The 27,364-nt window shown below is 42.9% G+C and overlaps 1 protein-coding gene across 2 annotated transcripts in view; it reads right to left on the bottom strand.

The window, feature by feature from the left end:
* LOC140196823 (lysine-specific demethylase 3A-like) overlaps positions 1-27,364 on the bottom strand; it is an 83,691-nt gene that overhangs the window by 35,008 nt on the left and 21,319 nt on the right. For both annotated transcript variants that reach the window (XM_072256654.1, XM_072256653.1), the window contains exons 8-14: positions 16,234-16,370; positions 12,859-13,574; positions 10,496-10,697; positions 7,233-7,447; positions 4,627-4,779; positions 2,961-3,053; positions 561-694 (exon numbers count right to left, since the gene is read on the bottom strand). In XM_072256654.1, the coding sequence (XP_072112755.1) occupies positions 561-694; positions 2,961-3,053; positions 4,627-4,779; positions 7,233-7,447; positions 10,496-10,697; positions 12,859-13,574; positions 16,234-16,370 (1,650 nt within the window). The remainder of the gene's footprint in view (positions 1-560; positions 695-2,960; positions 3,054-4,626; positions 4,780-7,232; positions 7,448-10,495; positions 10,698-12,858; positions 13,575-16,233; positions 16,371-27,364) is intronic.

Here is a 27,364-nt window from a genome sequence, read left to right as displayed (position 1 = left end):
TTAGGGGTTGTAAGAAACTCTTTGATAGACACATGGATGACAGAACAATGGAGGGGTATGTAGGAGGAGGGGGTTAGATTGATCTTCAAGTTAAAAGGTGGGCACAACATCGTGGGTCGAGGAGCCTGTTCCATGACTGAATGGCAGAGCAGACACAATGAACTGAATGGCCTAATTCTGCTCCTATGGCATTATTTAATAATATTTAATGGGTGCCACACTCAGCATGATGCTTTTACAGCTCCGGCCAGAGTTCAAAGTTCAATTTCAACGTCATCTGTAAGGAGTCTGCACATTCTCCTCATGGAGTGTATGGATTTTCTCTGGATGCTCCGGTTTCCTCCCACAGTCCAAAAACCTACCAATTATTAAGTTAATCAGCCATTGTAAATTGCACTGTGATTAGGCTAGGGTTAAATCGGGGGTGCTGGGCAGTGCAGTTCAGAGGACGAGAAGGGCCTGTTCTGCTCAGTATCTCAAACTAATAGAAGTTACTCTCAACACAGATGATTCAAATTTTTAAAATATCTGAAACTTTGATGAACTGGTATGTTACATACCTGAGTTGCCTCACTGGCAATGGATACCTGCCGATGGGGCAAGGGCTTGCTTTTCCTCATTGTACAAGGACAGTTGGCTTTGATTCCCCATTTTCCCCTCGCAGAATGCACAATACTTCCAATTTGATACAGAGCTGTACCGAAAGGAAAGAACAAGCAGTACCTTAAATGAATTGGTACAATATCATTGCCGAATTCATTCCTCCTCCCCCCCCCCCCCCCCCCGGTGCCCCCAAGTGAACATGGGCAGTAGATTGTTTGTGACAGGCAGGTAGTGGACAGGAGGGCACGGCAGTCCTACTGGACATTTCCTACTGTTAGATGTTTTAGAAATGCTCGCCTCCTGTTAGAAACAGACTGCAAAGAGGTGGCGAATTCTCTGCTCATCTAGCAGTCCATAGAGTCAGCAAAACTAGAACTCATAGATGATAGGCTGAAGGGCCTGTTCCTGTGCTTTACTGGTCTATGTTTCTATGAAATGCTGGAGCAGAACACATGAAAACAAAATCCACACATCATCATTACTAGGAAAGCATATTACCCCAATATCATTCACAGTAATCTAATGCAGCTCTTCAGAGTATGTTTATGTCACTATTTCATACCTTGAGATTCATTTTCTTGCAAACATTCAAGCAAACGAAGAAATACAACAGCATTTATGAAAACTCATACAAGAACAAGGTGGCACAGAGACACCTCCACTTCCTAAGGAGATCGAGACAAGATTCCACTCCCCCCCGCCCCCATAACAGAATTTTACAGGAGCACGACAGAGTGTTCTGAAAAACTACATCCCTATCTGGTATGGGAGCAGCCAAGCAATTGGACCGAAGGACTGCGAGAATGGCTGAGGATAACAGGGGTCTCTTGACCATCTATCAGGGGACATTTATCAGGAGCACTGTGCGCAGGGACCTTGGTATTATCAAGGATCCCACCCATCCATCCAGCGTCCTCTTTGACCTTCTACCATCAGACAGGGGACTATGATACATAAAAACAAGAACGGTCAGGATGAGAAACCGTTTCTTCTCTCACGCTTTTGAATTCCCTGCCATATCACATTCAAAATGTCACCAGTTAATCTGACAATATTTAATTTACGTTCTTTACTTTGTTTATTTATGCATAATTCATCTGTAAGTTTTATCCTTACTTCCCAAGTTATTGCGCGTTTTGTGTGGCCCAGAGAAGCTTTGTCTTGTTTGATGGTATACATACAGACACATACAAGGAACACGAGTTATAGAATCCTTGACAGTGAGTCTGTAGGTTGTGGAATCTGTTCAGAACTGAGGAGGTTCAGGAGCCTGATGGTTGTAGGCAATAACTATTCCTGAACCTGATGATGTGGGACCCAAGGCTCCTATACCTCCCCCTGATGGTCATAGTGAGACGAAGGCATAGCCTCTTCTGTTTATTGCACACACTGAACTGTGTATTAGAGGCAGGGTAAAACAGAGAGAGGAATTAACAGTATGCACATTTGGAAACACCTGCGCAGGGTAGATCATGCCTTACTAACTTGAGGTGAAAACAGGAATCCAAGTACAAGAGGTTATGGGTGATACATAATGTTAAGGCTTGTGCAAATAGTGTAGTGTTCCAAATATTGTTTCTTAACCAAGGAACTCCTCTCATGTTAAAAAAGCCTCACCAAACTGATTCATGAGCAGAGTCCCTGTAGAAGGTTCTATCCCTGGATCTTAGAATGAGAGCAGATCTCAGAAAAAAACCTTGACAGAGAGATCTGCTCAGGTTTATAACTAACACACAGACCTGCCTGCGGTTATAAGTGTTTGAGGCCTGGCTTGAACCTAACTCAAGTCAGGGGCCCAATCGAGCTCAGATCAAATGACCCAGCTCCAACTCTACGAGGCTTTGGCCAGTTGGATGCCAAAAAGCTATCACCCCCAGTAGGAGGCTTGAGGAGATGAGGAATTAGAATTGGTTTATGATTGTCACATGTACCAAGACATAGTGAAATGCCTGCTCATACAGATCAGATCATTACACAATGGGTTGAGTAGTAAAAGGTAAAACAATAAATGCAAAATGAAGTGCAACAAGCTACAGAGACCTTTCTTGTTAACTAACAACCAGGTGAAAGATCAAACAAGGTAGATTGTGAGGTCAAGAGCCCAATTTCGGGATCCTAGAGATGGACCACGTTCTGCCTGAAAGCAGAAGAAACCATTTTCCACAGCTGGGATCTCTCCAGAGATCTGCACAACCTGGTTCTTAAAAATATGCAAGACTGCAAATGTGCAAATTACTCAAAGCAATGGTAAACTTACTCACATCAATCATAAAGATAATACTTCAACCTCATGAATTTCCTAACAGACTGAATCACACATGCAGTTGTGCAAGGTTCATGAGCAATCACGTGCTTACCTGAACCAGGGATAATCTGGGTTGGCATCAACTTGTCCAGTTCGTGGGTCAGCCCATTAGCACACTTAAACCAAGAAAAGATCTCTTTGCCATCTGTGCAACAGTGAGAGGGGAAATAGAATCAGAGTTGTTCAGCACAGAAACAGGCCATTCAGCCCAGTGTGCCCATGCTAGCCTTTCTGCCCATCTACACCAATCCCACTTGCCTGCACTAGATCCATGTTTTTCTATGCCCCAACTATGCAGGAGCTCAAGTGAGTTCAACACCACCTATGCAAAAAGTTCCAGATAATCACCCACTCTCTGTGTAGAAAAACTTTCCCCTGAAATCTCCTTCCTCTCACCTTAAACCTCTGCTTTATTCATTTTTGGGACCCCCCCCCCCCCCCCAGCATTGAAAAAAGGATCCTTACTACCTACGATATCAAATGACACATATTTGTAGTATCTCTGTCAGGTCACCCTCAACCTCCTCTGCTTGTGAATGACCAGCCCAGCCTATCCAACCTTTCCCAATAAACAGAGTCCTCCAATCCAGACAACATCCTGGTGAAGCTCCTCTGTACTCTGCAGTGGAACAACAGTCTTCCTCATAAACAGCTGCATACATTACAATAAAGACATTTTTGTAATAACACACCAACAAAGTCACTAGTTCTCCAATGGTGCTACTATCCATAAGCCATCGAGCCCAGTAAGTTTGCCCTGCTTTTCAATTGCAGTTGATTTTTGTACCCCCAACCATGTTCAAGTTAGTACATATGTATGTGTGTGTGTGGTGAATAACTAACTTGAACATGGTTCGGGGAATAAAAATCAGCCACAATTGATTAGCAGAGCAAACCTATTTGGCTCAATGGCTTGTGGATGGTGGAACCATTAGAAAACTAGTGACTATATATATGAGTGAATGTCTCTCTGGTGTTTCCCGCTCCCTAACCCCCTCTGTTCCCATTTTCCGAACCATGATTCCCCTCTCCTTCCTCCCTTCCCACTCTCAGTCCACAATAGAAACTCACATCAGAATCAGGTTTACCATCATTCACATATGCCATGAAATTCAATTTTTTTTGTGGCAGCAGTATAGTGCAATACATAAAATTACTACAGCACTGTGCAAAAGTCTTGTGCATCCTAGCTATATACATGTGCCTAGGACTTTACACAGTACTGTACACACACACATACTGTTTGCAGAAAACACAAAAACTACAGCCTGCCCTGGATCATAAGGGAGCTACACCTTCCACTCCAATAGATCTGCGCCTGTCTGGGATTTGCCTGCTCTGCTAGGACTGAGCCCACTATACTCTCTTGACCTAGAGCAGGAGTTCCCAACCCTTTTTTATGCCATGGAGATGTACTGAGGGGTCAGTGGACCCCAGGTTGGGAACCCCTGCTGTCGATAACACAAGAGTATTTGATTACGATTGGGAGTGATCCCAGCAGCCAGAACATAAAGCAGTCTCAATTAGTGTAGTGTTCAGCAATTTTACACTGGGACCACAGCTGCCTGATCCAACATGGTGTGAACGCTACAAGCTGCAACCTTTGACCAAGTCCTTGACCACTGAGGGCCATGGTAAGAATCTTGCAGCTGCAAGAAAAAGAGTAGAAGACTTTGTCTGTTGAAACTCTACGACGCGATTCGGTTTGGCCGCCTTACCTTGGTGAGGATTGTTTTTTTTCATCTTGTAGCAATCGAGACACACCCCAAACCCGCACTTGGGGCACACCCAATGGAAGTTGAAGAGGGTCGTCTCACAGGCGTCACACATTTCCCGAATGCCTCGAACTGCCCGCTTCCAGGCTATTTTTTCTGTGGAGGAGAAATGGCAGGTTGGGGTTTACAGCATGGAAACAGGCCATTTGGCCCATCACATCCACAACTGCACACCCATCTGTACGAATCCCATCTTCTGAAACTAGCAAATCCTTAAATGCCTCTGACGTATCTGTCTCTACCACCACATCTGGCAGGTCACTCACTTCTATGAAAAAAGAATTACCTCCAACATCTTCCCTATACTTTCTTCCAATCACCTTGAAATTATTTATTTATTGAGATACAGCATAGCACAGGTCATTTGAGCCACGCCACCCAGCAATCCCCAATTTAATCCTAGCTTAATCACAGGACAATTTACAATGACTACCAACCAGTACCTCTTTGGACTGAGAGAGGAAAGCAGAGCACCTGGAGGAAATCCATACAGTAATGGGGAGTACACACAAGCTCTTTATCCCAGGTTGCTGGTACTGTAAAGCATTATGCTAACCATGATGCCACCGTGCCACCCAGGTATTATCTGTTATGCCCCTGGTATTATCCATTTCCACCCTGGGAGAACGTCTCTGGCTGTGTACTCTATCTATGCCCCTATTGCCTTGTATGCCTCTATCAAGTCACCTCTCATCCCCCTTCACTCCAAAGAGAAAAGCTCTGGCTCCTATTTTGTCAATCAGCAAGTGGGAAATAGTGTCTAGAATATTGAGGTGCAGGAATAGGTAAATGGGTGGCTTACAACATATTAAAAGATGTTAAACAGAGAGAGTAACAATTTGCTGGGGGAGCTCAGTAGGTCAAGCAGCATCTGGGGTGGGGGATAGGAAATGTTAATGTTTCTGGTTGAAATCCTGCAGCACAGTTAAACTCAGAGAGCGCAGATGGCCATTAGTAAAGTGGAGAGAGGGGAACGGCGAAACAAGGGCCAGTGGGTGATAGGTACGCAGATGTGAGGTGATGAATAATAGGTGGAGGCAGGCAAAAGAAAGAGGGACAAGGAAGGAGGATGGAGCCAGCTAGGGAAGTGGATTCCAGCACCTGAAGACTACCACAGCCAGAATAAGGCTTAATATCACAGGCATATGTATTGTCTTTGTGCAACAGTACAATGCAATACATAATAGGAAAAAACCAAACTACAGTAAACATATATAGTAAATAAGTAGTGCAAAACAGAAATATAAAAGTAGAGGTAGTGAGTGGAGGAAAAAAGTTGTGAGGTAGTGTTCACGGGTACAATGTCCATTCAGAAAACAGATGGCAGAGGGGAAGAAGCTGTTTCTGAATAGCTGTTCCTGTCCATTGCCCTCCCCCACCCACCCACGTGTAGGAGGGCAGTGGAGGGGAAACATGGAGAAATTAAAATGGGATCAGAATACTTTTAGGGCAATGCAGAAATGGAGGCTCAAAGGACTTGCTTCAATGCTGTATGACTCTAAAACTCCAATGATTACAAGTGTACTTAAAAACTTAAGAAATCACTTGTTGCATGAGCTGCTAACAATTTGAAAAAGGAGCAGGGAAAAGGCCTCTGAGCGAGTCAAGGCTGCTGAGAAAGCCGGTAATCAGAGTTAAACGAATCGGTGGATATAGGAAGCAGGGTGGAGAAGAGGAGACAGGAACATGGATTCAGGGTGGTGAGGTGGTAAATGTTTGGATGGACAGGTTACAGAATGGTCCAATATTAGTGATGTAGCTTCTGAACACTTCTATTAAATGCCTTGATTAAAGATCATGGCTCATGAGGATGGGTTGAGCAAGCTAAGGCTTTTCTCTTTGGAGACAAGGGTGAGAGGTGACTTGATACAGGTGATAGAGAAACAACATTGATAGGGTGGAGAGCCAGAGACTTTTTCCCAGGGTGGAAATGGCTAATATGAGAGGGTATAACTGTAAGGTGTTTGGAGGAAAGTATGGAGGGGTGGGGGAAAATGTGAAAGGTAGTTATTTTTATTCCTTCACAGAGTGTGGTAGGTGTGTGGAACACACTGCCAGGGACGGTGGTAGAGGCAGATAGATTAGAGAGATTTAAGAAACTCTTGGGCATATGGATGACAGAAAAATCAGAGGGCTATGCAGGAGGGAAAGGTTACATTGATCTTAGAGTAGGTTAAAAGATTGACACAACATCGTGGGCTGAAGGACCGGTACTGTGCTGTTTTGTTCGATGTTTTATTCTCTAAATGGAAGTTTACTCTTCATGATAAAACATCGTGTCGTCTCAAAGCCAAACAGCCGACACAATGACCGATGCAAATACAGACACGTTGATTTACAAACATTATAGCAAGTAATGGAATCCAAATCAGGTTGTCACGTCGTGCAATCTGTTTCTTTTGTAGCAGCAGTGCAGTGCAATACACAAAAACTATAAATTACAAAGAAATTAAACAGACAGTGCAAAAGAGGGTTTCGAAAGGTCTGGGGTTTAAAAGAAATCCAGCTTCAAATGAGCAATGCGATAGTCAAAGGACCGAAACACTTACTGCAAGGGTCCACTAACTTCAGTGCTTCTTTCTCAGACATGACCAGCTGGCAAAACTGATCACCAACATTAGCCAAGATATACTTGGAGGTATCGAGGTCCAAGCCTTCCACATCAGTGTCAGAGGGCATCCACAGCCGCATGGCCTCGGGGTCGCACTGGTTTGGTGAGAGGAACCCTTCTGCCCTCAGGACTCCATGTTTGTTAAAGTACAGTCTAGAATGACAAACCGTGCAGTGTTAGTCAGCTGCATGACTGCAGCAAGCAGCAATGCTTTCAATGCAAGTCTTCTGCCAAGGTATTTAGTCATAGAGCACAGCAGCACAGAAATAGGCCCTTTGGTCCATCTAGTCCATGTTGGCCTGGTCTGCCTAGTCCGCTTTACAAGCACACAGACATTTCCTTCCAAACCCTTCCCATCCAAGTACAATTAAACCCGCATCTACCATTCCCGTGAGCAGCTCATTACACACTCTTGCCACCCTCTAAGCTTCCCTTAAACATTTCACCTTTCACCCTTAACCTATCATCTCTAGTTCTAGGCTCACCCAACCATTTTTGGGAACTACTACTTAGCCAGAAACTGCAGGGATCACAAGCACTGCGCCTGTGGGGATCTTTGAAAAAGTGACTCGTTAGTCTGACTTACCAGCTATTTCGTACTTACCTTATTTAGTTATTTAGAGATAGAGCATGGAACTGGCTCTTCTAGCCCAATGAGCCACACCGCCCAGTAACCCACCTATTAAACACTGGCCTAATCACAGGGCAATTTACAATGACCGTTTAACCCGCTAACCGGAACATCTTTGGACCATGGAAGGAAACTGGAACACCCAAAGGAAACCCACACGCTCACGGAGAAAACGCACAAACTCCTTACAGATGATGCCGGAAATGAACGCCAAGCTGAAACATCGTTGTGCTAACTGCTACCCCACTGTGGTGCACATTCTCATTCAAAGGTTAATCGTGCATTACCCCAGTCATCTTTTTAGATCACAACTCACTAACTTGATTCATTTCTCTTCACCCATCTAATTCCCAATATTTTCCAAAAGGTTGAGATGAAATTTATTTCTAAATGTGGACCAAAAAAATATATAATTTTACACGTGAAAGATCTAATTACTGTTTCAGAAATACTGACTTGCACTTGGAAGTATTTTGAGCCTAAAATTGTAATTGAAGAATCTTTCTCTTTCCAAAAAACACCCTACAGATCCAGTGCAGTAGTACCTGCCTCATCTAATGATAGTGTAAAATGAACTTTGTTTTTCACATGTAGTTTGAAACAGTGAAATGAGTTGTTTGCATCAACAACAGTCTGAAGATATGCTAGGGGCAGCCCACAAGCACCAACACACCTCTGCCATCAACATACAGTGCCCACAACTCACTAACCCTAACCTGCACGTCTTCGGAATGCGGGAAGAAACCAGAGCACCTGGAGAAAATTCATGTGGTTACAGGGAGAATGTACGAACTCTTTACAGACAGTGGTGGGAATCCAACCCTCACTGGTGATTGCTGGTGCTGTAATGCATTGCACGAAGCACTATGCTACAATGCTGCCTGTATTCTTAGGATCAAACAAAAGTCTGGCCAACATCATTAATTCCAGCACCCACTGCAGCTTTTCCTCTAAATGTGGTCATACAATGATAAGAAATGCTCATCTATAAAGACACACACCATGGAAACACCAAAGCCCTTGAACAGAAAAGTAATGGATACGTCCCAGTGCATCACAGGCAAAGCTCTTCCCACCACTGGAGCACACCTACATGAATCTCTGTCACAGGAAAGAAGCAACCATCATCAGGGACCCCCACCACCCAGGACATGCTCTTTTCTCACTGCTGCCATCAAGGTGATACAGCAGCCTCAGGATTCACACCATCTGGAACAGTTATTACCCCTCAACCTGGAGTCAAAAGGCACAAAACTTCACTTGCCCCATCACTGAAATGCTCCCACAACCTATGGACTCAGTTTCAAGGACACTTCATTTCATGTTCTCAATAATTATTATTATTATTTTCTTTTTGTATTTGCACAGTTTGTTGTCTTTTGCACATTGATTGAACACACAAGCTGGTGAGGCCTTTCGCTGATTCCTTTATAATTATTATTCTATCATGGACTTATTAAGTATGCCTGCAAGAAAATGAATCATAGGGTTGTCTATAGTGACATAAGTACTGAGATAATAAATTTACTTTCAACTTTGAACCCACAGAGTATCTGGGTGAAGACAGCTCTGCAGTCAGGAAGCACCTTCACGCCAATGAAAGACGATAATCAGTGCCATGGCTCCCTCTGGAACTAGTCATTCAGGACAGGGATGAGAAGAGGTCACTTCACCCAAAGCAAATGTTTGAGAATTCCCTGTCCAATAAGGGCAGCAGAGGTTCAACCACCAAGTATATTTGGGAGGCTCTGCAGTAACGCTTTACTGTACCAGCGATTAGGGCTCAATTGCCATTGCTGTCTCTAAGGAGTTTGTACAATCTCCCCGTGACTGCATGGGTTTCTTCCCACGTTCCAAAGAACTCCAGGCCAGCGTTAGCCAGCTGCGGACACAACTCCGGGCCAGCGTTAGCCAGCCAGCTGCGGACACAACTCCGGGCCAGCGAGCTGTGGATACCATGTTGGTGCTGGTGTGCAGCAATGCTCGCTGGCAGTCCCCAGCACAATCCTCAGACGGTGTTGGTTGTTGATGCAAATGACACATTTCACCATAGGTATCGATGTACATGTGACACAGAAAGCTAATCTAATCTGCGGAAGAATTTGATAGATTGAGTCAATAATAGGCTTGACGCAGAGAAGTGGAACTGAAGGAAAGAATTTGCTGTTAAGACTCCTGAATGCTGGAGTCTGCACTTGGAGGATTGACCAACTCCTGCTCCTTGCCCGTTTTCAGGGAAGACAAGGCGTGATCATTGGATCTTGCTGCCTGTATTCCCCACCATTGTATATGATTCCCTCCTTTAACGCGCCCTCTGGCCAGGGTTTCGGTCCTTTTGCCAGACGTGTCTTTTTGTAACTTGGAACTGAACTGCTCCATAACACCCCCTTGAAGTTTTATGACATTTTTTAACTTTAGAGGCACTGCTGCTGTACAGGTCATTGTGATACGTGACAGCAAGTTTCAGTGGTGGGCTGGTGGAAAGGAGAATAAGCTGGAGCAGGTTAATGAATGACACACCACGGCAATAAAATAGAACGTTAAGGCTCACACGTGAAGGCACAGCTCACCTTCTGAAGTGGAAGAATCTGCAGAAGACAGTCGTGTCGTTCTCATCCCTGTAGCGGTGGTAGCTGGCCAAGCGGCACTCCCTGCACTTGCGCAGGTGGGGAGCAACACTTAAACAGGAGCCGTCCTGCAGGAAGGACTCGCCACTCTGCTGCAACGCACGGACCTTGTGGATGTCACTCAGCACCGACTGGGAGCCACTGGCTACAAAACACAACGACATTCACAAACACAGTGATGCTCCCCGTACAGAGGCACATAAAGAACAATCCAGAATCAGAATAGGGTTATTGTTACTAACATACAAGACCACAAGACACAGGAGGAGAATTACGCCATTCGGCCCACTGAGTCTGCTGTCATTCCATCATGGTTGATTTATTACTCCTCTCAACCCCATTTTCCTTTCTTCTCCCTGTAACCTTTGACACCCTTACTAATCAAAAACCGATCAAACTCTGCTTTAAATATACTCAATGTCTTGGCCTCCACAGCTGCCTGTAGAAATAAATTCCACAGATTTATCCTTTGGCTAAAGAAATTCCTCCTCACCTCTTTGCTAAAGGGGCATCCTCGTATTCTGAAACTGTGCCCTCTGGTCCTAGAGAAAATAGCTCTCCACATCCACTATGTAGACCTTCCAATATTTGATAGGATACAGTGAGATTCCCCCCACAACCCCACCCTTCTAAACTCCATCAAATACAAGACTACAATCAAAGACTCCTCATACATTAACCCTTCTACTCCTGGGTTCATTCTCATAAACCTTCTCCGGACTCTCTCCAAAGCCAGCACATCCTTTCTTAGATAGGGGCTCAAAACTGCTCACCATATGTAATGAAATTTACTGTTTTGCAGTAGCAGTTGAGTGCAAGACATGAAAAATACCTATAGTTAACAATAAGAGTTATGAAAATAAATAATTGTGCAAATGAAAGCTAAATAGTAAAGTACCATTCATGGAACCATTCAGAAATCTGACGGCGGAGGCGAAGAAGCTGTTCCTGAATCACTGAGTCTGTGTTTACAGGTTCCTGACTGTAGCAATGAGAAGAGGGCATGTCCCAGATGGCGAGGGTCCTTAATGGTAGATGCCAGCAACATGAGACACTACTTTTTGAAGGTGTCCTTGATGGATCCAGTGACAACAATCAGATTTGACTGCAAGACTTTTTATTGTGGCCAAGATCAGAGTGTCCTAACGCGTCAGTAGGGTGGGTATAGCCTTGAGGCAGGAGGAGGGGAAAGGAGACTTACAAGGCAAGTTGTATTATATTACATTTACAGAATGAGGGGGAGGGAATCTCACTGAAACCCGTTGAAACTTATAAGGCCTAGGGCCTGAGGGTACAGCCTCAAAATTCAAGGATATCCCTTTAAAACAGAGATGAGGAAGAATTTATTTAGCCAGGTGTGAGGGTGGCAAACCTATGGAATTTATTGCCACCAACAGCTCTGGTGACCAAGTCATTGAGTATATTTAAAGATTCTTGATTAGTAAGGGTGTCAAAGGTCACAGAGAAAGCAAAAGAATGGTGTTGGGGGGTGGGGGGAGCACGGTAGCATAGTGGTTAGCACAATGCTTCACAGTACCACGGCCCAGGTTCAATTCCCACTGCCATCTGTAAGGAGTTTGTATGTTCTCCCCGTGACTACGTGCGTGGGTTTCCTCTGGGTGCTCTGGTTACCTCCCACAGTCCAAAGATGTACCAGTTGATAGGTTAATTGGTCACTGTAAGCTGTCCCATGAGTAGGTCAGGATTACATCTGGGGATTGCTGGGCAGTGTGGCCTAAAGGGCTGATTCTACGCTGTAGCTCCATAAATAAATCGACCATGATGAAATGGTAGAAAAGACGCAAAGGGCTGAGTGGCCAAGCTCTGCTCTACAGTTGTTAACATCTCAAGTCAAAAACCTGCATCAGTCCTGCTGTTCATCGCTTCAGACAATGCCAGGATCTCTGTCCAAGCTCTAAGTGTATATCGGCTGCCTCTCCCCCACAGGACAGCCATTATTCTGAGAGGCATTTCCTGATGGTGCTCCCACATTAGTATAAAGCAGTGCAACAGTCAGCAGATAGCTAAAAGCACACAGCTGTTTGCTTGGCCCGGCTTAAATCTGGAGCCATACATGTCAGGAAAAGAGTCCCCAAGTAACTTGAAATTAAGGGAATGGAAAAAAAGTACAAAACTGCTTTGACTTGCACAGGGCTTTGCTCACAGGCAGGGAAGCATTGTAATATTAATTAGAAGCAAGTTACGCCAGCTGTCTCTCATGCTGAGCTGCTAAAATAAAATTCCTGGTATTTTCAATTCCCAGGACTGCTAATTAATAATTTTCCCAGACTAAACAGCACACTCACCTCTGCCTCTTCCTGCTTTCAACAGCGCATTCCTCAGCCGATCGCCTCCTTCCCCTTTAAGGCTTGGAGTGGAGGCCCAGATCTTTGGGATATCAGGGCCCAGTTCAGAACTCAGTCCGGAAGAGCAGCTCAAGTCACTGGTGGTACTTTCCGCATCACTATCATTCTCGTCAGCCTGCTGCTCAGGAGCAGACAGCACAGCCCGGTTGTTACCCCCGTCTGCAGGTCTGGGGAAGTCTAAAGGCATGGCAGGATGTCGACCCTTGGCATCAATGCCAAGGTCACTGGATGGGCTGAACGCCCGGGGTAAAGGCAACGGGGCGGCACTCGTCACAGCGGCCTTGCAGCTTGGAGTGGGAAGCGACGTACCACAGGCTGACAGACTGGTCAATGGAACAATCCCCACACTCTCTTGAAGGGATTTCCTTTCCTCGGCCTTTTCCAACAGCCCATTTCTGGAGGTCTGCAGTAACACTGCCGACTGGGAAGACAACTCGGAATGAGAGGCACAGCTAGTGGAAAGTCCAGACCACATCTCCTGTGTGTTATAACCACCTGCACCTGAGAAGTTTCCCTCCGAGGGTGCTTTACATGAAACTTCCACAGGTAACTTCAAACTGCTGAAACCCGGCCAAACAGTGTTAGTATTACCCCTGCTTGCTGGAATATCACGACATTCACCCAGTGACTCTACCATTCTTGTCTGCTCCACAGTCCTAAACATTGAAACAGAAATTTTAAAAGTAAACTTTATTTTATGCAGTGAAATAAATTGCCAGCCAAATGGAAATCACAAGGGCTGCACCCACAATCTCAACTCTCTTCTAAAAGAAGGAAATGGATGATAGAAAAGTGGAGGGTCATTTGGGGAGGGGGGGATTAGATTGATCTTAGAGTGGGTCCCATCTGTCCGAACACATCTTTGACCTCCTACCATCAGACAAAAGATATCGCAGTTTAAGAATAAGAACTGATAGATTAGGCAGCTGCTTCTTCCAGGCTGAGAAGCTGCTGACCGCTCTGCTACCACCCGGTACACATAGCTTATGACAGAGCCAGTAGCACTGTACTACTAAGGGCAGCACAGTAGCTAGTGGTTAACATAATGCTTCACAGTATAGGTGACCTGGGTTCAATTCCTGCCACCGTCTGTAAGGAGTTTATAGATTCTCCAGGTGACCGCGTGGGTTTCCTTCCACAGTCCAAAGATGACCGGTTGGTAGATTAATTGGTCATTGTAAATTGTCCCATGATTAGGCTAGGATTAAATCAGGGTTGCTGGGCGGCGCGGCTCAAAAGGCCTGTTCCGCACACTATCTCAAGGAATATACATAAATAAGTCAATGTATACATCTGCAGAATATTTTTTTAATGTTATTATTGTGTTAATTTTATTTTAAGTGCTGTGTTTTGCACCTTGGTCCCAGAGGAACATTGCTTCATTCAGATGTATACATGTGTACGATTCACAATAAACTTGAGTTTAAAAGGTCAGCACAACGACGAATGGCCTGTACGTAACTATAACGTTCTATGTTCTGGAACAAAGAGGAGAGTTGTGTTACTGACAACAAATGGAGAATCAGAGATGCAAGGCTGTGCTGCAGCCAGAGCCCCAAACTCACACCTCTGCCACCCAGGGTCAACCCTGGCCGTGTGGAATTTGTAGTACTTTATCGTTCTGACTGATATGGGTCTCCCCAGGTACTCCAATTCCCTCCCATATCCCAAAGACCTGCAGCTATCAAAAGAAGCAGAATCAGGCTGCAGTACTGTAGTAATTTTATGTATTGCACTGTACAGCAGTCACAAAAAAAAAAAACAAATTTCATGACATATGTGAGTGATGATAAACCCGATTCTGATATGGGTCTCTATTGTGGACTGAGAGTGGGAGGAGGGCAGGGAGAGGAGAACAATAGTTGGGAAATGGGGAAGGGAGCGAGAAGCACCAGAGACATTCTGTAATGATGAATAAACCAATAGTTTGGAATCAAATGGGCTGCACGTGTCTGCGCCTGTGCCACCCCCCCACTTCTCTGCCACCTGTCCCACACTCCTCCCATGGCACTCCACCCTCGCCATTCCCAACATCTTTGCTCCCACCAGATTTACAAACTCGCTCTCCACTTCATGTTGACAAATACAGTACTGTGCAGTAGTGTTAGACACCAAAGTTGTATAGAAGAAGAAAGTCCTTAACTCCAAGTGCAGTCATCGGGATGCCGTCATTTTTTACCGTGTTTTTTTTAGCAGGCTTTCTTATTTTTACCAGGCCGAGTTGCTAGCCCAACGCTCAACCCAGCACCGATGGAAAGTGTGCAAGGGGAATGGCTGGATTCGAATCCAAGAGCCTTCATTCCGAAGACCAGCACTAATGCCACTAGCCGGAGAACAAAGTTATATATCTGTGCCCAAGACTTTTGCACAGTACTGTATGTCGTAAAATTTGTTGTTTTGTGGCAGAGTTGGTGAGGGACAGACAAGAGTCTGAGTCTCTCCACCATTTTGTGCATTGCCTCAGATTTACAGCCTCTCTCATGTCTTACATAGAAACACAGAAAACCTACAGCACAATACAGGCCCTTCGGCCCACAAAGCTGGCAGAACATGTCCTTACCTTGAACTACCTAGGCTTACCCATAACCCTCTTATTTTTCTAAGCTCCATGTATCCATCCAGGAGTCCCTTAAAAGACCCTATCATTTCCGCCTCCACCACCACTGCCGGCAGCCCATTCCACGCACTCACCACTCTCTGCATAAAAAAGCCTACCCCTGACATCTCCCCTGTACCTAATTCCAAGCACCTTAAAACTACGCCCTCTTGTGCTAGTCATTTCAGCCCTGGGAAAAAGCCTCTGACTATCCACGCGATCAATGCCTCTCATTATCTTGTACACCTTGCTTCTATGCTTACAATTCTGTTTGCCTACATTCAAAATTCTAAAAAATCAATTAAAAAAATTTTCAGCTCCTTTCCTGTCATCTTATAGAAAGTTTCTTCTGAAATAATAATCAACACACACAAAATGCTGGAGGAACTCAGCAGGACATGACTGTCCACAGCCCACACAGCATCACCCTGGTTTATTGTCACCATCTTTAACAGATGAAGGGTCTCAGCCCAAAACACTGACAACTCATTTCCCTCCTTAGATGCTGTCTGACCTGCTGAGCTCCTCCAGCATTGTGTGTGTGTGTTAGTCAAGATTTGTAGCATTTGCAGAATCTCCTGTCTCTCAGAAATAACTATGTTCAGTTTAAAGCTGCAAACTACTGGATGAAATTTGAGAAGGATTACTCTTAAATACTCATCTTCATTGCGAAATAAATTTAACTCCAGAAGCTAATGATGCCCCACAGGACCACTTACCCTGAGGGTGCCACAGCGGTGATGGCTGGAGGGGAGTTTGCAGGCGGAGGTGTGGTGCGTCTCAGATCTTTGCTCCCAGGGGTTGTGGCAGTACTACCAAGCAACATGTCTCCCAGGGCTGAGTGAACAAACTGAGCCTGCAACAGGAACATAACAATGGATCAGCATTGGCCTGAGGGAAGACAATGAAGACACATCCTCACCATCAGCATGGTAAACCTTTGCAGTTGGAAGGATTTCTGATCATCTGCGGAGCACCGCACAAAGACAGCATGTATCACCACCCTCGACACCCACGAGAAACAGTTCACATTCTTGGTAGTCTCCCGCCTGACAGCATGAACATCAATTTCTCAAACTTCCGGTAATTTTTCCCTCTTCCCTTCTCTCTTTATTATCTTCCTCCATTGTTTCCCTGCTTGCCCTTCACTTCTTGCCTTTATCAAGTCACCTTTCATCATCTTTTGCTCCGAAGAGAAAATCCATAGCTTGCCCAACCTTTCCTCATAACACTTGCTCTCTAATACACACAGCAGCCTAGTAAATCTCTGCACCCTCTCAAGCTTCTACATTCTTCCTATAGTGAATAAGGCAACCAGAACTGGACAATGACACTACATTCTGTACAAGAACAACACTCTGTACCGAAACCTGTAAGCATGCAATTAAAAACAAAGGGGATTCTGCAGGTGCTGGAAATCCAGAGCAACACACAAAATGCTGGAGGAATCAAGATTCAATGTTTCGGAGCCGTATAATTAAACAACAATCTTAATATTTTACTTCACAACTTTAATGATACTCTTAGTACCACTTTGATCTCAAACTCAGCCCAACAACTCCCCCCACCCCCCCACGTTAATCAGTTTCCAAGAGAAAATCCACTATTAAAATACCAGACAGTGGATGTTCACACTTGTACCTATGGGTCAAAGCCTGACATCCGATTTTGTGAAGCAGTTTAAGTGCAGCTGCTTTCAAGCACTTGTTCCTTTTACCATCGGGGTACTTTGGCCAGGCAGCAGGCTGACATCAACAGACCAAATCCCATAAACCTGCACAACTGTGCCTGTGACCAAGTAGTTCTCCCAGCAAACAGGGAGATGCCTACATAAGCACATTTCATAGTTATCATCCTCTGCCAATGTACAACACAGGCTTTTTCCATCTTTGTCTCCTCCCACTTCACTTGCAATGCTTTCCAACTTTAAAATTTTTTTTTAATATCCTTTTAGCAGAACTTGTTCCTTTATCTCATAACAATATCAATGCTCTTCACTTCATCCTCCCTCCCCACCCACCTTCCCCCTCACCTGGCATCACCCATCACCTGCCAGCTTGTACTCCTTCCCCTGCCCCACTTTATTACTCTGGCTACTTCCCCCTTCCTTTTCAGCCCTTGATGAAGGCTCTCGGCCCGGAATTTCAATTGCTTATTCCTTTCCATAGATGCTGCTGACCTGTTAAGTTGCTTACTTAGCAATTCAGCATGAAACAGGCCCTTCCAGGCACTTGAGCCATGTTGCCCCAGCAACCCCCGACAAACCCTATCCTAACCTCAGGGCAATTTACAATCACCAATAAACCTACCCGGACTTTAGACTGTGGAATGAAAACCCACACATTCCATGGGGAGGATGTACAGAGACGCCTTACAGAATTGAACTTCGAACTCTGGAAAGCCCCAAGCTGTAAGTGTCTCACTTGGTGAGTTGTTCTGGACTCCAGCATCTGCAAATTCTCCTTTTTACCAGTGCTATTCCATTGAATTCTACCCTTGTGAAAGCAAGTTCTAAACTCTTACCACTCTTCAATTAGCAAGCTTGCAGAATTCACAAAAAATTATGAATTGTGGATAGTGAAGAAGGTTGCCAAAGTAAAGAGCTAGGCACTGTGGGGTGGGCCGAAAGACCTGTTTCTGTGCTGTAGTGCTCTGTGACTCGATAGATGAGTTGCAGGTATGGGTGGAGAAAAAGCAGATGGAGTGTAAACCAGGCAAATGTGAGATGTTGCACTTTGAGAGGGTCAGATGTAAAGGGGAAGATCCACGTAATTGCAGGACTCTTCAGGACATTTCACATACAGTAGAATCCTGGGTCTAAGTCTGCAGCTCCCTGAAAGTGGCAACACAGATAAATAGGATAGTTAAGGTGGTGTATGGCATGATCAGGACATCGAGTGTAAGAGTCAAGTATTGGTGGCGTTATGAGATAAAGGAACAGATCCTGCTAAAAGGAGAGCGAGTGCGCGCGCTCGTGTACGTTTGTCTAACTTTGCACAAACTTGGGATTATTTTGTCTGGAGTGTTGGAGGCTGAGGAGCAACTTGAATTGATACAAGTGTATAAAATTGTACAAGGCATAGACAAGGTAAATAGAGTCTTTTTCTCCAGACTAAAAATGTCAACTACTAGATGCCATAACCAAGTTGAGAACAGGGAAGTTTAAAAGGAGATGTGCAGGACAAGTTTATTTATGTGCCAGGAGTGCCAGTGGAAGCAGACAAGATGGTGGCATTTCAGAGCAATTTAGAAAGGCACAATGTGCACGCAGAGAATGAAGAGATAGGGATCAGATGCAGGCAGATACAATTCTGATTATCATGGCTGGCAACGACACCTGCTCCTGTGCTGCATTCTCCTATATTTACAAATAAATACCTTACACTAAAGGCCCTCAGCTTTGGCCTTGCTCAGAGGTGGAAAGAGCTCTAGAACTTTTTGAACTCATCATTATTTTAAAGATTCCCTCAGTCTTAGCTCTCAAGGCAAAAAGCCCCAGGGCTGTTTTAAGTACTGATGTTTTAGTCTTTCTTTCTCTTCACTGCACCATCTCCAATGCTTCCACATCCTTAAGATCTAGAGACTAAAAGTTTTCGAAGTATTTTAGATTTCCCAATTATTGCAATATTATGCAGTTCAGCTGTGCGAAGGCTGCAACTAATTAGAGAGCTAACAGAATCATAATTCGTAGCCAGGAGAATGAAATATAGAAGCAGGGAAATTACACTCTGTGGCTACTTTGAGGTACACCTGCTCATTAATGCCAGTATCTAATCACCCAATCAAGTGGCAGCAACTCAATACAAAAGCATGCACTCAAGGTCAAGAGGTTCAACTGTTGTTCAGAGCAAACACCAGGATAGGGAAGATATGTGACCTTAGTGACTGACTGTGGAAAGATTGTTTATGCTAGATGAGGTGGTCTGAGAAGCTCAGAAATTGCTGATCTCCTTGGATTTTCATGCAGTCCCCAGAGTTTATACAGAATGGTGCGATAAACAAAAAACAACATCCAGTGAGTGGCAGTTCTGTGGGTGAAAACAGCTTGTTAATGAGAGGTCAGATAGGAATGGCCAGAATGGTTCAAACTGACAAGAAAGTAACAATGACTCAAAAAAACTACACATTACTACAATGGTGTGCAGAAGAGCATCTCTGAACACACATGTTGAACCTTGAAGTGGATGGGCTACGGCAGAAGACAACACCGAGTTCCACTTCTGTACCTTGTACAGTGGCCACTCAAGGTACAGGAGGTACTTAGCTACTCGTGAGCCCGTATCTGGAATACCATGTATAGTATTGATCCTCCAGGCTTGACAAGAAGCTCAGAGACCTTGGCCTTCACCCTGCCTTGTGCAGCTGGATCCTAGACTTCCTGTCAGATTGCCAGCAGGAGATAAGAGTGGGCTCCCTCACTTCTGCCCCTCAGGGCTGTGTCCTAAGTCACCTCCTTTACTCTCTGTATACCCATGTCTGTGTTGCCACCCACAACTCCAATCTGCTAATTAAATTTGCCAAAAACACTACATTGATTGGCCTATCTCAAACAATAATGAGGTAGCCTACAGAGAAGAAATCATCACCCTGACACAATGTCAAGAAAACAACCTCTCCCTCAATGTCACAAAAAACAAAGGAGCTGGATATGGACTAGAGGAATGGAGACAGGCTAACCACTATTAACATCAATGGATCGGGTTGAGAGGGTAAACAGCTTTAAGTTCCTTGGCATACACATCACTGAAGATCTCAAGTGCTCTGTATATACCAGCTGCGTGGTTAAAAAAAAAAAGTACAATAGTGCCTCTCACCTCAGATGGTTGAAGTAGTTTTGTATGGGCCCTCAAATCTTATGAACTTTCTATAAGGGCACAACTGAGAGCATCCTGACTGGCTGCATCACTGCCTGGTATGGGAACTGTACTTCCCTCAACTGTAGGACTCTGCAGAGAGTGGTGCGGACAGCCCAGCACATCTGTAGATGTGAACTTCCACTATTCAAGACACTTACAAAGACAGTTGCATAAAAAGGGCCCGTAGGATCATTGGGGACCCGAGTCACCCCAACCATAAATTGTTCCAGCTGCTACCATCGGGGAAACAGTACCGCAGCAGAAAAGCCAGGATCGATTGGACTTACGGGTCACCAAGGGAATGGCGGCGAAGGAAAAGGTCTCTTGGCCAAAAAGAAGGTAAATTGCTCCAAAATCCAATTTAGACAAATACTTAATATTGTATAACTATATTAATAAAAGGGGCAAGGATGATGTCTAAGAACAAGATTAAAAAGTCCGCTCTGAAGGCTGATAAACATAAAGAGACGCAGCAAGGCGACAGGCCTAGCTCCCCCACAGCAAGCCAGGACGGAAATAATGAGCAGGAATCGGTGACTCTGTCTTTGATTCTCGAAGAGATTCGCGAGTTCCGACAAGGTAACAACAAACAGCTGGAGGATATTAAAGGAGAAATAGTAAAAACTAACTCAAGGATAGATGAAGCCGAAGTGAGGATTGTTGGAATTGAAGAGAAGCTACAAAACGCCGAGGAAGTGATAGCAGAAATGCTAAAGCTACAAGAGCAGCTCCAGTGGAAACTAATAGATCAAGAAGGCCGCTCAAGGGAAAATGTGAGCATTTATGGAGTTCCCAAAGGAATTGAAGGTAAACCCGGATTGATGATTCCCTTCGTGGAGAAGCTGCTTAGAGAGAACCTTGATATATCGGCCGCAAAAGACCTACAGATAGAAAGGGCTCACCGCGCATTGGCACCACAGCCTCCAGCAGGCGCCCAGCCCAGATCGATTCTGGTCAGATTTCTCAGTTACAGAACGAAGGAAGAGGTGCTTAAACGGGCATGGCAAAAGAAAGGTTTCATGTGGAGCAACTATAAAATCAATTTAGACCACGACTACGCACTGGGGATTCTTGCCAGACGGAAGGAATATGCGGAAACACGGAGGGTCCTGAAGGAAAACAACATCAGATGTCAGACCCTGTATCCAGCTCGGCTGAAAGACTTTTACGACGATGGGACAAAAACTTACGCTACGGTGGAGGAGGCAACGTTGGACCTGGCGGACCGGGGACTACCTATTAAAGTTATCACCCAACCGGAGTCGATACTGGAGAGGATTTGGCAGAAGTCGTGGCAGTCAGTGGGGCGAGGACGCTCCACACGAACCAGAGCGTCAAACTACAAGGAAAAGCTGCAAATATTCAGACGCGAATGTACAGAGAATACAGATTAATTAAGAGAAATGACTGAAAAGAGCAATTCGGACTTAAAGGTAAAATGAAAGCTGGTATCTGAAAATAAACTAGACGGAATAACTTGAATGATAGCAATATGGTCGAGACATAAATAGGAGAAAATTCTCTATGATTATTCAAACTGCTGAGGGCCCTCTAACACAGGGTGAAGATAGAGGTTATCCCTCTGAACTGAGGCGGGTCGGTGCTCAGGCCTCACTGTGGGAAGTCGGGAAAAATCTTCAAATGTTATACGTTCAAAAATGTCCAGGGTGTGGTTATATATTTTGGTTTACTGTTGAGAAGGGATTGCTTACTGTTTGGTTAGAAAAGGAGAGTGTTTTTTCTCTACTAGAGAAAAATGCAAATTGAATTGGTAAAAATAATTTCCTATAATGCTAATGGGGTTTTGAATCCAATTAAAAGAAATAAGATTATGTCTAAATTGAAAAAAGAGAGGGCACAAATAGCTTTCTTCCAGGAAACACATGAGCCAATCTGAACATGGAAAATTAAAAAGAATGGGCTTTAAGCATGTATTTTATTCATCATATAAAATGAGCCACAAAAGAGGGGTAGCTACTTTAATATCAAGTACTCTTAATTATGAACATATTTCAGAGACTAAAGGCAAAGATGGAAGATTTGTAAAAATTACAGGAAGAATAGAAGGTACAGAAATAACACTGCTGAATGTTTATGCTCCTCCAGGTAGTGAATGGTCATTTTATAGAAACATTTTTGACCTAATGGTCAGTTCTCAAGGGGTAGTAATTTGTGGAGGGGATTTTAATATTAGATTAAATCCTGTATTAGTTTCTTCAAGAATAGTTACTCAGAATAAACCTCTGACTCGGAAAATGAATTTATTGATGGAGGAGTTGGGAATTATAGATGTGTGGAGGGAATTACACCCCACTAGTAAAGATTATACACATTACTCTTTCCCTCATTCAGCCTATTCAAGGATAGACTATTTCTTTATCTTTAATACAGATAGACTCAGGATAAAAAACTGTAATATTGCAACAATTGATCTGTCGGATCATAGCCCATTCTCTATGTCTCTAATCCTGGAAAGGAAAATGAGGAAAACACTATGGAGGCTAAACTCACATATACTCAATAACCCGAAAGTAATGGAAAGATTAAGGGGAGAAATCAAAGAATATCTAGACCTTAATGACATGGGAGAAACATCACCAGTGATCTTATGGGATACATTGAAAGCTGTACTGAGAGGGAAAATTATTTCCATTACCACTCACATGAAAAAAATCAATGCACAAAAATTAGCTGACCTTCAAGGAAAATTAAAACAACTTCAAGTTGTAGATAGCAACAAAAGTAATTCAAATTTAAAAGAGGAAATTAGGAAATTGCAAAGTGAAATTGACGATATTTATACGTTGGAAACTCAAAGAAATTTTCTTTACCCGAGACAAAAGAATTATGAAGTAGGAGGTAAATTAGCTAGATTACTAGCATATAAATTATGAAAACAACAAGCAGACAATACAATTCATAAAATAAAGAATTCAAAGACAAAGCTTGTGGAGAGTACAATAGGGAAAATTCAAGAGAGTTTTGAAACATATTATCGAGAGCTGTACTCCCAACCCCGGGCCTCCAATGAACCCTATATAGACAGTTTATTGAATTCTTTAGATCTACCTAAACTTCCAGATTTACAAAATGAAACTCTATTAGAACCAGTAACTGCCAAAGAACTGAATGTGGCCATCTCTAGGTTAAAGGCTGGAAAGTCCCTGGGTTCAGATGGGTTTACCTCAGAGTGGTACAAATCCCTGAAGTCACAGTTAGCCCCATTACTACTTAACACCTTTAATTGGATCTTACAGAGAAGAGAAACTCCACCTGCCTGGAGAGAAGCGATTATTCCTAAAGAGGGTAAAGATAAACTAGAATGTGGCAATTATCGGCCAATTAGTGTTCTTAATTTAGATTACAAACTATTTACATCTATATTAGCATGCAGATTGGAAAAGCTCTTACCTGGCCTAATCCACTTAGACCAGACTGGATTTATTCAACAAAGACAAACACAGGACAACATAAGGAGAACTCTACACATATTAGAACAGGTTAATAAGAACGAGACAGAGACAATGGTAGTAGGATTGGATGCTGAGAAAGCTTTTGATTCGGTTAGTTGGGCATTCCTATAGAGTGTTAGGAAGATTCGGCTTTCAAGAAAAGTTTATTAAAGTAATCCAGACTCTATATGACAGCCCTATAGCTCGAATTAAGATAAATGGGGACCTCTCTGACTCCTTTATTTTAGAGAGAGGCACTAGACAGGGATGCCCAATTTCTCCTCTCCTTTTTGCGCTATATATTGAACCGCTTGCCCAACTAATAAGACAGAGCGAAATCGTAAGAGACATCAAAGTGGCAGGGATTGAACAGAAAGTGGCGTTATTCGCAGATGATGTTTCAGTCTATCTGAGTGAACCAGAAAAATCATTTATAGGATCGTTTACATTGTTGGATGACTTTGGGAAAATATCAGGTTATAAAATAAATGTAAAGAAAACGCAGGTTATGTCCCTAAATTATACACCATCCAAAAAATTGCAGAATACATATGATCTTAAGTGGGAAGCTAAATCATTAAAATATTTAGGAATAACCCTGCCGAAGGATCTTTCAACACTGTCACAGGTAAATTATGGGCCATTAATCTCAGAGATAAAAGCAGATATGCATAGATGGAATCTTATCCCCTTTTTAAGTTTAAATTCAAGGATAAATACTATAAAAATGAATATTCTTCCTCGGTTACTGTATCTTTTCCGTACTTTACCTGTGGAGGTGGATGATAATCAATTCAGGGAATGGGACAAGTGGATTTCCCGCTTCATTTGGCAAGGAAAGAAACCTAGAATTCGATATAACACCTTACAGTTAGGGAAGGAAGGAGGAGGTATGGTTCTTCCTTGTCTGAGAAATTATTTTTATGCCTCACAGATAACCCCTCTGTTATATTGGTGTAATAGGGAATATAAGGCTAGATGGAAGGAAATAGAATTTGGATTGGTTGACAGTTTTCCTCTACAGGCCTCAATAGCTGACAAAGGATTGATGGCCCAATTGGAAAAATTTAAAAACAGTAGGATAAATCTTACATTAAAAATATGGCAGAAGGTGGTTAATTCATGTGGAATTAATAACATGCTAAAACTCTTCAGATGGTGTGCATATGATACCGAATTCCTTCCCAACAGAGGAGATAAAAGATTCGAACTATGGATAAAGAAAGGTCTTATAACCTACCTTTCATTTATACTTAAAAGAGTATTACAAAGTTTCCAAATCCTGCAGGACAAACATGGCCTAGAACACAATGACTTTTTTAGGTACCTTCAAGTACGAAACTATGTTAACCAGAGTTGTAGATATACAGACCTATCAACAGTAGAATTAGAATTTTTCAAGGTTCTTAATTTGGCTTGCGGTTCAATACCTAGTAAATCAGTTTCTCAATTATATAATGCACTCTTCCATGCTAAAAATGTAAACACATTGTATATTAAGGAGAAGTGGGAGAAAGAAGCGGGGTTGGTACTTTCAGAGGAGGCTTGGGGGAAAATATGCAGTTTTCAGTGGTCTTCGACTAATTCTTTGACTTGGAGAGAACATTGTTGGAAAAAATATTATAAGATACTTTAAGACCCCATATCAGGAAAAATATAAAGATACAAATGTGACGTGTTGGAGAAGGTGTGGCTCCAAGGAGGCAAATCATTTGCATATTTTCTGGGATTGTCCTAAATTAAGTCTATATTGGTAAGGTATTCATAGAACATTAGTTAAGGTACTTAGGACCCAGATACCTCTGAACTTTGAAACGCTCTATTTGGGGCATGTATTGTTTCTTGAACAGAAGGAAGACATAAAGTTGCTGCAGGCCCTTTTAGCGGCAAGTAAGAAATCAATCACTAGAAAGCAGCTAAATCCAATACCACCTACATTAGAAGATTGGCACGAAATTATCTTGAAAATATTTAAAATGGAAAAGTTGACTTACTCCCTGAGAATTCAAAAAGAAAAATTTTGTCAAACCTGGAATAAATGGATTGAATATATAACCCCAATGCAAGCAGACTTTAGATGACTCTCCTAATGATTTATACTGTCCTTCTCACCAACACAGTAATATTGCTAATGTAAGCACCCCTAGTCTAAATGTTTACTGTTTTTGTCTTTGTTTTGTTTGGAAAATAGAGAATACAAGTAAAGGAAAAGATTTGGATAAGGGATAAAAAATGATCACATTAAGTAAATAAGTACATAGGGATCGGATAATCATGTTTGGGGGCAGGAGCAAGCATGAACAAGTTAGGATATAAGCACCTATAATGGTTGTTACATAGGCTTACACACATTTTGGACCAGAAGAAGAGATCCAGAAGAGATGTATGGAAACTTACTAATCCACTATTATTACTACTTTCCTTAACAATTAACACCATTACTTAGCCTAATAGATTAGAATTTCTACTGTACATTATCTAAGTGTCTAATTTCTTTTTATATCATCTCAATGTGTACTTAAGAATGTATAAATAATTATAGTTTTATACATATAAAATTGAAAAGGTTATACATGTGAAAAAAAATACATGATACTTGTGAATTCCTTATCCAAATAAAAATAAAATTTAAAAAAAGAAGAAAAGCTAGGATCAACAGGCTCCAGGAAACTTCCATCAAACTGATTAATTGACACCGATACAATTGTATTTCTATGTTATATTGACTGTCCTGTTGTACATACTATTTATTATCAATTACTATAATTGCACATTGCCATGTGAAAGATTATTACTCCTCATGTATATGAAGGATGCAAATACTAAAGTAAATTCAATTCCTTATTCAAGGGAAGATGTTAATGTGTTGGAAACAGCTCGTAAGTGGTTAACTACAGTAATATCAGAAATCAGGTTCTATTATGAGGCACGATCATCCAGTTTTGGTTTGTATCTGCTGGAGTTTAGTAAGAGTGAAGGAAAACTGAATGAGTCAGGAGTTACTGAGGTGACTTGACAGAGTAAGTGTGCATTTCCTCCTGTGGGAGATTTTAGTACTGTATGAAGAGGATGTCCAATGAATACAGAGACAAGACAGTTTTCTTCTCAGGGAGTCACGAGTCTTCAAAACTCTTTACTCAAAGTCAATACTTGGAATATTTCAAAGATGGGAACTGGAAAAGTGAGGCGGTGAAAGGTTACTACAGACAGACAGAACAAAGGAGCTGAGATTCCGATCAGATCAGCTGCCTGTAACTGAATGCATTTCCTCCGGGTGCTCCGGTTTCTTCCCATGTTCTAAAGACATACAGGTCAGTTGATTAATTGGTCACAGGGGTGTAACTGGGTGGCATCGGGTTGTTGGGCCAAAGGACCTGTTACCGTGCTGTATTTAAATGTCTAACTGAAAAGCCACCATTTTATTAGTTGGCAAAGCTAAGTAGCAACTTGCTCCAAAATCATGAAAATGTTCATAGATTTTTTCCATTAATTTGCAGTTACAGGATGTGGACATTCCTAGCATCATCTATTGTCTGTGGAAA

The sequence above is a fragment of the Mobula birostris genome, chromosome 4 (genome assembly GCF_030028105.1).
Source record: "Mobula birostris isolate sMobBir1 chromosome 4, sMobBir1.hap1, whole genome shotgun sequence".
In the NCBI taxonomy this organism is placed as follows: domain Eukaryota; kingdom Metazoa; phylum Chordata; class Chondrichthyes; order Myliobatiformes; family Myliobatidae; genus Mobula; species Mobula birostris.
Note: the sequence above shows the minus strand (reverse complement) of the source record. Positions and strands in the feature narration are given on the sequence as shown.